This window comes from Lepeophtheirus salmonis, chromosome 7 (assembly GCF_016086655.4).
Source record: "Lepeophtheirus salmonis chromosome 7, UVic_Lsal_1.4, whole genome shotgun sequence".
Classification (NCBI taxonomy): Eukaryota; Metazoa; Arthropoda; class Copepoda; order Siphonostomatoida; family Caligidae; genus Lepeophtheirus; species Lepeophtheirus salmonis.
Window position 1 is genome coordinate 29,709,083 of NC_052137.2, and position 12,560 is coordinate 29,721,642.

The following is a 12,560-nucleotide window of genomic DNA, read 5'->3' on the forward strand; positions in this document are numbered from 1 at the left end:
TATTCCCAATTCTTAATTTATAACCTATAACCAAAATCTGTAATCCAACGTGATATTTCAATAAAACAACATAGTGTTCATAAACATCAAGAGATTTGATTGAAATTTTGAGGAATTGCAGAGTACAGTATTGTGCAAAAGATGCTACTTTTAAATATCTGCAATTCAAGAAAAAAATCTTAATACTAAGACAAAATACTTTCATATTACGCAGAAACAAAAGTGGAAGGTCCTTATGTCGGGTTATGATTTATGTACTTCGCATAAACAGATTGTTTAAAAACTTTAAAAAATACTAGATAGACAAATGTGTTAACGTCCATTATACCTCAATTTGATCCATTTTACATTACTTTATGATTGTAAAGGCTATCTTAAGAATACTTATTTTCCGGCAAATGATGAGCCTAAACGATGCAAGATATCGTAAAAAAAAATAGACTGAATTAAACATTAAGAATTTTCTACATTAAATATAAATGAACATTATATTGATTTCTCCCATTTCAGTAATGAAAATCCAGCATTTCTATGGGGATCCCCAAAACCCTTCTAGACGTCTGCACACGCCTTCTGTAAGTTTTTTCGCAGCGTAAATCAGTATTTTGTAATATAACTACATTAAAGGAAAATAAATGTTACAAAATTGGTTATTTATGCGTCCAACATGCTCGACTTTCACTATGATGACGTCAGGGGCAAACACGCATAATATTCGATCACTTCTTGAGAGTCACATAATCTTTACTTCCTTTCAGTTCCCAGTTTCATACTTTGTAGATTGGTACGTAAAACATGTTTAAATAAAAAAAAAATTAATAGCTCCAGGAATAAACTGAACATTAAATATCGTTTTTTTTTTTTTTAATATTGTATAAAAAGGGTATTGGAAATGTCAAATAAAAATCTATTATATGTGTACATAACATGATATCCAATTAATATTTAAAAATACCTTTTTTCCCCTTTTTAATACGCAATTTCATTGGAAACTTCTTCTTATTTTTTTTCTTATTTTAATGTGAATATGTAATGTATGTTTTAAACATTTATAATGTCCATATTGGACGATGATTGTATTTGTAGGACGTTGAAGGTCACGTCTTCTTCTTGTTTTCATTCTCATTATTGTAAGGAAAAAAATATACCTTTTTTATTGAATAATAATTTGAAATATAAGCATGTGCTGTTGAACAGAGTGGTTCAGAATGAGAGTACCAGAGGAAATTAATTACTCACAAAATATGGTTAGGATGGGGTATGAGTAGAGTTGACATGTTTGTAATGAAAAAAGAGCGCGAGGAGAAGGTGGAAGCAAGGCATATGGTACTACTAAATTTAGACATCCTGCAGCCTGTTATATGATTTTGGGAGAGGCAATGGATTATTCCTATGAAGAGGAGAATCTTCTCAAGGTAAAATAGTATTAGTGCCTGAAAGATATTATAAGTACCCCCAGAACAAAGCTGTGTTTTTGACTCTATTTGTTTCTTAGTTTGTAAATGAATGACACATTAATCAATATTATAATTCTTACTTTAAATAACTTCTCTTTGATTTAAGAGACTTATATTAGCACTGATATGACCTTTTTTACCATTACATTAATAACATTAACATTCTTTTATTGTTATGGTCAATTTGAACTACTTCCAGTACACATTGCGACAGACCCAGAGGGTTAATAAGAATAATTTTTTGACAGAAATTGACAAATATTCGTGGAAGAATACTAATGTAATCCAAACTCAATTTTGAGAAAAATCATTTTAGGTGACTTTTGTATTGACGGGCCATATATATAATTTAATTAAACCTAAACTAGAATGGGCACTCGGTAGAGCGCACACCTCACCTTTTGGTAATTTTTCCTTAATGAAATATGATATCTTCTCTGAGTTAAAGTGAAAAAAGTGCGATACTGAGTTTAAGGCCTATTGCATTCATCCTACAATATGGATGATTACCTCTGCAACGAAGTTGGAGGATGTTATGTTCTTGCCTCTGTTTGTTTGTTTTATAGTCACCAGGATTACGGCAAAAGTTAAGAATCAATTTTGACCAAACTTGGTAGGAAGATTAAATATGGTCACAGTAAGAGGCCATAACATTTGGAAAGGTCCAGTTAACACCAAACGTAAAAATGTATACTCGACCATAACTTTGAAACAAATTGAAATACATACCTCAATTTTATTTTTGGCGGAAGTTTTGTGGTCTACCAAGTTCCAATTCTAGTTTGTTCGTTTGTTAATCTCCAGGATTATGCCGAAAGTTATAGATCGATTTTGATCAAACTGCTACGAGTAAGAGGCCATTTAATTTCGAGAGTTTAATATTACACAAAATTTACAAAAAGCGGAGTAGACCATCACTTTAGAAAAAATTTAGATGCATCACTCAATTTAATTTTAGGGAGAGGTTTTGCACTCTACCAAGTGTCCATTCAAGTTGTATTTAAACTCCTATTAATATATTTATTTTATTATGCATTTTTAAAACAATGTAAATAAAATAGAGGCAAGAATGTTTTCTTTCAACTCTAGATATAGTTAAAAAAATATGACACCCGCTATGATATTAAAAAACCTACCCAAAAATGAACATGGTAACCCTGACAATTTGAAGAATTTAGTTGTCATGGCGTTTTATTAGATCAGCTGTAATCTGCCCTTAGAGGAAGGCAATAAACACAAATCCCACACCGTATTTAGCAAGGGTATTTGCAGAAGATACGTCGTCAGATTCTTTTTAATAATTTTGATAAAATGTTTTTGGTTTTTAATAGATGCCAATTTTGACAAAGAGTTTGTTTTAGAAGAGACAAACAACTTTATGTTTAAATTTTGGAAGAATTTAAATTTTAAAGAATAGCCAATTTTTTTTTTTTTTTTTTTTGAATAAGTTTAAAGTTAAAATTGACGATTGATGTTGAAGCGTACGGATTTGCATTTTAAGGGTCCTGGGAATGGTCCTGTGTACATCACTTGTATAGGTAGAGAGCATGAATTGTACAGCTGCTCATCTCTGATCTTCCTCGTTAAACATTGTGTCACTTTTATGTATGATGGATGGCTCCTATCGCTCTTGGGAGTCGTACACATCTGGTTAACCAGTAAACGTTCTATTACAAAAAAAAACAGTTTACAATAAACATAATTGAAATTTTGTCATCTTTTCTGGTTCGACAATTTTATCTTTCTACCCCGTACAAAGTTTAGTTAATTTAGTTCCCCTATGTTCCGAAATGAAACACGTTAAAATTCCAGATTCAAAGTGTGTACTTTTCAATTACGCACCCTGTTAATTCAAGGTTATTAAGATAAGTTGAAGAGAGAGGCCAACAATGCTCTAAATCGTCGCATTCTTTTTCTGACTTGTGTAACGAAATCCCTATACACAATTATACTCTTAATTTAATGATATTAAACTTAATGGACCGCTAACTCTGGGGCACCCTGTAGATAACTTGAAAGCAGAGACTGCAGTTATGAATCCTCTTCATAGTAGTAAGTATGTATAGTGTATATACCTACTTAACATAATATATTATAAAGGATCTTCTTGAATTTATTGTAATTATATATAATTATCTTTTGTCAAATGTTGGTTGAAAAATATTTTCAAAAAAATATATACATACATAAATGTTCATGATCAATATCATTTGAAGAGTAACTTAACGGTTTTATGAATGGACCAAGGAAACGTGAGGATATATATTATGTATATTTTTTCTCATTTGTAATGGAACTCTAATACAGTAATACCTCGACATAGAAGGATAATTCGCTCGTAAAACGAGCACGTTTGTCAAATAACTCGCAAATCAACATTATTTATCCAAAAAAATAAGGTCGAAGCGGCTTTTGCATGTCATGGTTAACTCTCAAACAACTTGTATCTCAATTAATACTTGATGGTTGTAAATCGTAAGTATCTTTATTATAAATGAATATACACTTAAAATTAATATGGTCATCCTAGTAATTTGAAAACGTGTCATTTGATTAGCTGCGAGCAGTTCTACTTCGTATCTAAGACGGTGGAGGGGGAGGAAAAGAATTACTGCTTTAAAGAAGATATATCTACATTTAAATAAGCATTATTATCAGTGGCCTCCACAGGATTATAAATATTTTTTTTGGTGGAGAGGGTTGGTTAACAAAAATTTGAATTTTTTTTTGAAAAATTTGAATTTAAACATCCACATTTATTCATACATGATTCAATTTAAAAAAAATACATTTCATAAATATATAGTTATTGAGACAAAATTAATTTTTTTGGGAAATTTTTCTAAAAACTCAATAGTTATTCACAAAATTGAATTTTCTAGAATTTTTTTTCAAAAATCCACATTTATTCACAAATAATTAAATTTTTTTGAAAATAAATTTCAAAAACCCATAGTTATTCACACAAAATTAATTTTATTTGAAAAAATTTCCAAAAATCAATAGCTATTCTCAAATAATTACATTTTTAGAAAAAAAAATTGAAAAATTATATTAAATTTCAAATATTGAACTTTCTAGAAAAAAGTAGAAGTTCCTTAATGGGGGACTACAGCCCCTCCAGTCCACCTCCTGTGGACCCACCTCAAGAGTGCTGGGAAAATAGGATAATTATATATATTTATTTTATTATGGTTTTTTTAAGCAATTTACAGCAAAGTTGGGAAAGAAAGCTTAATTCAGAGGGAAAAGTTAAAACAACACGACAGCCTATTAAACAAAGAACAAAAAGAAGAAAGAGCACACTCAATGACTGTTTTTCCTTTTTGATCAATATAATTAGTTTTTTCTTTACACAAATCCCTTCTTTAGCAATGACATAGGCAGGAATTACTGCATTGTAAAGTCTCAGGTTTAAGTAATAAATCTACACATATTCCTTAGCACGTACACACAATTTTATACACTTTATTGCTAATATGTAGGGTTGTAAATCCTAAGCATTTTGACTAGTGTGTGAGTAAAAAATGCGTAGAATTTATAGTTCTAAAATTTGCTTGTAATTTTAGTCGTATAATAAAAAAACGTATATGGGGGGGGCAGAGGCACTTGTATCTCAAGACATTACTGTATTGGGATGGATTTAGATAGGGAGGTCCTGTGAATTTGAAAATCCTAAATGTAAAAACAGATTTCTAATTAGTAATTTTTAGTGTTAGATAGGTATAGTAGTATGCGTTCTGGCTATCATTGATTGATTTTTTCGTATTTAAATCCCTCAATCCTAGCTAGAAGTGTAGAAAATAAAAAGACAGTTATGGTCAATCATAATATTAACCTTGGGTACGACCACATATTGTACTAGTAGTAAAAAGGCCGCAAAAACTTCTCTAGATCAGAATATTTATTCTCTGACTGCCTAACTAAGTCAAGTGGCCAGGTAAAAATGATTGTCACCTCTACAGTTTTCCTTCTCTATTTTTTTATTTTTATTTTCTTCAATCCTAGCTAGGAATGAACAAAATAAAAAGGTAGCTAGGACCTTAGGACCAATTAATCGCTCCTTACAGGTTGTTATGTGTATTGTATCACGCAACCTTTCATTCAAAAAGAAACAGGGAAAAAGGCCCGAAATCATCTGGTAGTTAGCCAAATAAGCTAGTCATACCAATTGCTATTTACATCTTATATACTTGCAAATTATCCCTCTCATATTATTTCTTCTCCATTTTTAAAATAAATTGCATATAATTAAAATCTACAAAATATTTTATTTGATACTGTATTATAAATATTTATTTGTAATATTTTATTAAAAGAGTAGTTATGAAAAGTTATTATATTATTTCTATGAAGAAATAGCCAAAATTTATTCATAGAAATAATAAAATGGCCAATATATATATTATACGTATAAACGACGAGGGATCAACAATAAATTGTATTCCTGTTCTTTTGGAAATGGAGCATATTTATAGAATAACTTATATCTTTGTGTATATTTGAAAAATAATAAATTATGAAATAGCCATGACGTATCAAGGGAGAGAGGAATCGACAGGGATATTTTGTTGTCGGCGAGATAACGTCATGCTTAGAACGGATAATTATTGGTGAAAAATACCGGACTGAATTAGAAAAAAAAGACTGAAAGGGGAGAGGGAAACTGATTAGGGATGAAGTCATAGCCCATAGGACAGATCCAACAATACTCTTCAAGAATGAGATTATAATGATAAATAAGGCATTAGAAAAAAAAAAACACTCTCCAGATTACAAACTAGAAACAAAAGCTAGTACGGGTGTAGGTCAAATTTTATACAACTTTAATCCTTATTCATTGATTTTGAAAAGGTGGTTGCATATGACGTTATCCATGTCCTCCTTTAACATGTGACAATTGCATCAATATCATTCAAGGGGAGGAGGTAGAGGAGAAGTTTACTACTACTTACTACAACAACTATTTAATACCAATTCAATACTACTACTAGCTACTTACACAGGGTGGGAAGAAAAAGGAAGGAAGACAGAATGAAGGAAAGAAGAAGAATAAAAAGCAGACCCGCTCGAGTTAAGAAGTTTTTTCATTTATATTTCTTCTTGATTTGATTCGTTTAGTCGTATGCAGTGTTAAGATGTGTGTCGTTGTTGCAGTGATTCTCTTCTCGTCTCCTCAATCCTCCTTTTAACTGTTTTTATTTGTTGTGTTCGTATTTTTAATAAAGAATAGAAATCATGAGTTGGAGTGTATCGAATCTGCTGGAGCGTCATAAGGGCGCCCTCTCGCGGGATCCAAATTTCGTGATGGTTGTGAGTGAGTTGGTCTCCAAGGGGATAGTGAGCTACAGTGAAGAAGGACATATCCTCGCAGAACTGGATTTCGATCTCCGTGGAGAAATATTTACACGGATTTTTTCCCGTAAAGGATTCAATGCCTTTCGAGAACTTTGCTCCATCCTAGAGGAAAGGAGTCCTCACTTTTTAACGTCGCTTCTTCTGGACACCACAGGTCTGATTTTTATGTTCAATGTTAAGAAGTATTTATGATGTGGATATTCATTTAGGTATTTCCGTTGAAGAATGTTACTTTTATAAGTTCATTAAAACCGGGGTTGTAAACCCTAAGCATTTTTGGGGTGCAAGTGTTTTTGTTGTTAGCAACCTAAATAGTGTTTTATTTTTATTTTCTAAGGTTGTTCTTTCATTCTCGAGGAGAGAGCATCTAAGTATAAAGTGTAACCACGAGTGTATATGCTCATGAATGGTCCAGAGTAACACTGAGGAGTTAAGTGAAAGTCCAAGATGGACTCAGCGCCCTTGCTACAAGTCAATGAGTCCTTTTTAAATAGATTCATGATCCCAGTTCCGTGACCCTTTCCGTGTCCTTAAAAAAACTATTCCTTCTTTATTTTCAATTTGTTTCCTTGTTTCTTATTTTGTTCTAGCTAATCTAAAGAGCGTTTTAAACTGACTTTATAAATTGCATCATAATTGAAGAAGACGTAATTTTGAGGGCTCAAAGTTGATATTTTTATTCATTTATAAAATGCACGAATTTCCAAATAATCTTTATTATAATCCATCAAATGGTTTTATGTACAAAAAAATACTTAAGGACTGCATTGAATATTACTTTATACCGATAACAAACGCTGATATTTAAATTAAATCAAAGTAATATGTACTAATAATCCCTAAAAATGGCTAGATTTTTAACATCATTATTAGTTTTTTTGATTGATTAGGGACGAGAAAACTATCATTCTGATTACATTGTAATAATTAATTATTATCTACAATATGGAAACAAGATTGTATAACGATGTAATAACATAATTTTAGTACATTTTAGGGGTACATCTATAATAAAACTAGGCATTAGAGGGGATAAATTTTTATTAGAGGGTAATGGTTTAAGTTCTTTTATTTGTTGGTCCCATTTTGACAACCAATACTTCACTATTTTCCTTAATATTAATAAAAAATGTGATTAAACGGTGATAAAACTTAGTTGTTTAGGCCCCCGAAATGGCTCTCCTTGTAACTTATAACTACCCTATAGCTGAGATACAATATGATAAACTCAAAATTACTCGTCACGATATTATATCATCTGTGTTAGCTGATATATTTTCTCAATCAATCGCGCATTTTGTCGCCTCTAAGTCTATGTATTTATTTATCCATGGTTCTACTTTTCAATGATCTTATCATGATTTATCGTATGAAGAATTGCATTTATATTTTATGAACACATATTAAAATTTTATTTCATAATACAAAAGTTTCAATGAACTTGAAATGATCAATAAAGGACCTCATGCCGTTTCATCCTTGTTTTATGAGGAATCAAGTAGGCCAATGATCCTTAGTTCGGAACTCATTTATATATTTGATCATCAACTTGGCAAATTGAATGAGACGTCCCTGATTTGAAGAAAACATTCCAATATAAATATAGAAACTAATCTGTATTATTATATGTATAAGTCTTTACTCATTTTTCGAGTTGTATAAAATATGACATAAATCACGTGCCATAGTTTTTGTAGTTGCAGCCTGAGTATGATTGTTTATTTTCTAAATCTGTTATCATAATTACTTTGATTTTGAAGAGAGAACATATATATGTAATAAGTAATCACTAGTGAGTGAACGACAAATAGTAACACGGAGGCTTTGTTGAAGAGTTATAATTGTAAGTCTTTGTTGGACATGGGAGTAGATTTGAGGATCGACATCGAAATAGTTCCGCCTTTTATTCTTGTTGTTATATAAAGAGTGGGGTTATGTAGATTTTTACTTCCTATTACTGCTGCTCGCAGAGAATTTATTCAAACTTTGTGACAGTTCAGCTGATTTCCTCTAGAACATACTTCAAATTGTAAGGTTTACCACGTGCACTTACAGTTTTTTTATATTTTTACATACCAAAAATGCTTACGATTTACAGCTCTTAATAACGCAGCACTCTTGTTTTGCATTTAATAATCTCTCAAACCAAGACCCTTTCTCACCGTCTTTATAGTGCTCCTCTACTTATTACTATTTTGTTTTATGAGAGTCGAAAAACCACTGTCGATGCTGTTTTTTATTTTTTTAAATTAAAAGTTAATGATTTTCCGCAAACTAAAAAAGATTGCAGTAAAATGAAAAACATAAAAGACTCGTAATTATCTACAAAAATAACATTTCTATCTTAGAAAAAACGTATTATCACAAACCAAAGTCATTACTTTATAACCAGTGAGTGCATCTTCTATAATTTCTCAATTGAGAGTTTGTACTGACATCATAAATGAAGGAAACGCCATCTTGAGAGCTCATAATGATATTTTGAGCTACATAAGATAGACAAATTTACAATGAATCTTGATCAAACTCCATCAAATGGTTTAAAGAAGAAAAAACTAACCACTTGCATTTAATACTACTTAGTTGCAAGGATAAGAACTGATATTTGAATTAAATATGTACTCTAATTGACTAGATTTGTAAAATTAATTTTTTTAATCAATAAGGTACGGGAAGAGTAGGTTAATTAGATAAAAATATCAGAATTTTTTCGTTGTAAAAGTTGATTTATTGTCTACAATGCGGAAAAATTGTTGCATAACTATTTAATGGGCTATTTTTAACACATGTTATTAGGATCTGTTATATAATAAAACTAAGCATTCGAGGGATATATTTTTGATAGAGGATAAAGTTTTAAGTTATTTTATTTGTTGCTTCTATTTGGATATCCAATAGTTAACTATTTTCCTTAATATGAACGCAAAAAGGATTTTAATTCTTTTTAAACTTGGTTGTTTAAGCACCCAAAATGGCCACCATCAACAATACTGACGTTACATGAAAACGCTCTATAGCTTAAGAATGTATTTTTTGTTGTGAATGTTAAATGTTCATTCCATCACCTTCTGTGTAATGTAAAGGATCGTAAATACATATTTTTTTAGCTCCCTTAAGAATATCCGGTCAAAAAAATGTAAAGAAAATAAAAATATGTATACCTTCTAATGAAAAAAATACATTCATTCATATAATCAGTTTTTACGACCATTACCTGGAAGGAAAAATAGATTTTGTTAATCCGTTTGAAGAAAAAAAATAAAAATCATTTACTGCGTTTTTGGTTGAATGTCTTTCCTATAGTCTATACATACCGTATATTCCATAAAGAATCCTTAATATGATTTTCTCCCAAGCTGTTGTGTTTAAATATATCCTGGGCTTGAAGCTAAGATGACGTTACAAGTCAGTAATTCCTTGCCTAAAATGAGGTGTTAGGTTAATCTACAATTATAAAACGTTTTCGCTGACGTAATAAATTGTAACAGAATATAAGGCGACGCCATTTTAGCGACTCATAGCTGATATTTTTACTATAGGGTGGTAATTGAAGGCGTATAACGTTTGAAAGAGGATAAAGGTTTGAGTCCTTTTATTTTCTGTTCCTTTTTGACATCCAATGGTTCATTATTTCTCATTATATTAATTATAAAAGGGTCCTATAACACTTGGTTATTTAGGGCCACAAAATGGGCGTTCACTGTAGTGACGCTGGTTTTTCTCGATTTCTCTCCTAATTAGATCCATTTGTACATTATTTTTTGATTTGTTCCTAATATCATAGAGATATTATATCCATTTTCTGTTGTTGTTTATTCTTCTTTTGAAATGCTATCGCCTATCAACACCACGACTCGATTAAATGATTTGTTCAAATTGAAATAAACAAAGTTTCTTGTTGAGTCATTTATGTTGAACAAATATTGATTTGTATATTATGAACTAATACGTTCATACATATTCGTAAGGCAATAGAGCGTTGTCTTGTGATCACACACAATACATTAGAGTGGGTCGAAAATCAGAAATTGAGAAATCCATTATATCGAAATTTGTCATACAATAAAAGACATTTCCAAGCCAAATATGAGGACGATTGAACATATTTCTGGAAATTCAGTTGAATTTTATATGTATATTATTTGTGGATTTATTAAATATTTTTGTTCATTATCAATACCATCTATGATCAGAAATTTTATTCCTGGAGAAACGTAAGTGAATTTTTAACCTATTATAATAATCTACTGGTTCCAAGTTTCGTTTTTATTAAAACAAAAAAAAAATTATTTCCACAAATCTAATTTTGATATTTTCTGTCGAATATTGTGTTAATTATGTCTTAATGTAATGCATCAATCACAAATCACTTATATTTCAACTTTTTCTATTATTATTACTAATTATCATCAATACCTTAACAACAGTTACTCCTTATTCATCTTGTCATTACGATATAGTGAATGGTTAAGTTAATGATCCTCACAAAAGTAATTAATTAGCGGGGGGGTCCATTGAAATCTGAATGATTCAATAATTAATTCAGGTTGAAATTAATTCATATTCCGTTATATTAAACCATAAACAATTATTTACGGAATAAAACAAACTTGAACTCTCTAGCTTCCGTAAAAGTCGAGAAAATGACACTTGAACGTGATCGATGTATTTCCAATTTGTGCACTCCAAGTAGTTGGGTGTCTTCAGGGCCACCGTCTACGCAATTTGCATGTCAAAATCGTTGGAGAGGAGGAAGGGCTTTGTCATAAATGCCAAAATGGATCCGGAGGAGTTAAAGAAAACAGTCCATGATGCCTATGCAAGAGATCTCAGGGCTTCACAACAGATTGTCCAAAAAGCTATCCAAAATGTGGGTGGAAAGAGCATTGTGAGGGTGGAGAGACCACTTATGACACCAACAATTAAGGAAAAACTCCGTTACAAGACTCTTTTGAATGAGTCTTTTTATTTTTTTTAGACTTTTGGCCCCTTACAGCCCTGATGCCTACCCCGTCGACATGCACATTTTGTGTGCATGTCAAGGGGAATCACTCATCCAAACACCGAGTCCCTCAGTCATTGTAAACCAGCACTTGTACGGCATGATAGAGGACCCACTACGGGTGCCTTGACTTCCGCCATCATTGCTGTAAAGGGCGGCTACATTAATTATTAAGAGAGCTCAGACAGACATCCATTTATAGTATTTATTTTGTTGAAATCTGCTGTTAATTATTTATATCGTGTAGAAGTTTAAAGCTCTAAGTATTTAGATTTTAATGACCCACAAGGTAAAGATGGATTAAATTCCATGGAATGGTTTTATGATTATTAAAGATCTGAGACCTGCATTGAATATTACAAAAAGTTGATATAAATCCCTCATAACGACCCACCCTAATATACCTACATATAATAGGGGGTATTATCTACATAATATATATATATTTATATACATACATGTTTATTATTTAAATATCACACAGGTTGAAAACAATTAAAGGAAATACTAATGTAGGTACATATTGTTATTGGGGTTCGGTCTGAAAATCATGATTTTTAGTGGACCGATCCAACTCGGTCATTTAAAGAAGTTCAACGGGTCTTAAAGAAAAATTAGATCATACAAAAAAACAAAACAAAACCCAGTCTGGATAGGCCTCATTAACTCATTGAGCGTGAGGACTCACATAAATCATATTTGTACGACTCATAAATGAGGATAAGGAAGAAAATCGGTCTATA

The 12,560-nt window shown here is 31.1% G+C and overlaps 1 protein-coding gene across 7 annotated transcripts in view; it reads left to right on the plus strand.

Moving 5' to 3' along the window:
* The first annotated feature begins 6,550 nt into the window (after positions 1–6,550).
* Positions 6,551–12,560, plus strand: part of LOC121121966 (tight junction protein ZO-3) — a 173,516-nt gene continuing 167,506 nt past the window's right edge. For 4 of the 7 annotated variants that reach the window (XM_040716962.2, XM_071890137.1, XM_071890128.1 and 1 more), the window contains exon 1: positions 6,557–6,969. In XM_040716962.2, the coding sequence (XP_040572896.1) occupies positions 6,696–6,969 (274 nt within the window). In that variant the 5' untranslated portion in view covers positions 6,557–6,695. Of the gene's footprint in view, positions 6,970–12,560 lie in introns of all 7 variants that reach the window. The other 3 variants (XM_071890126.1, XM_071890129.1, XM_071890140.1) reach the window with 1 other exon arrangement.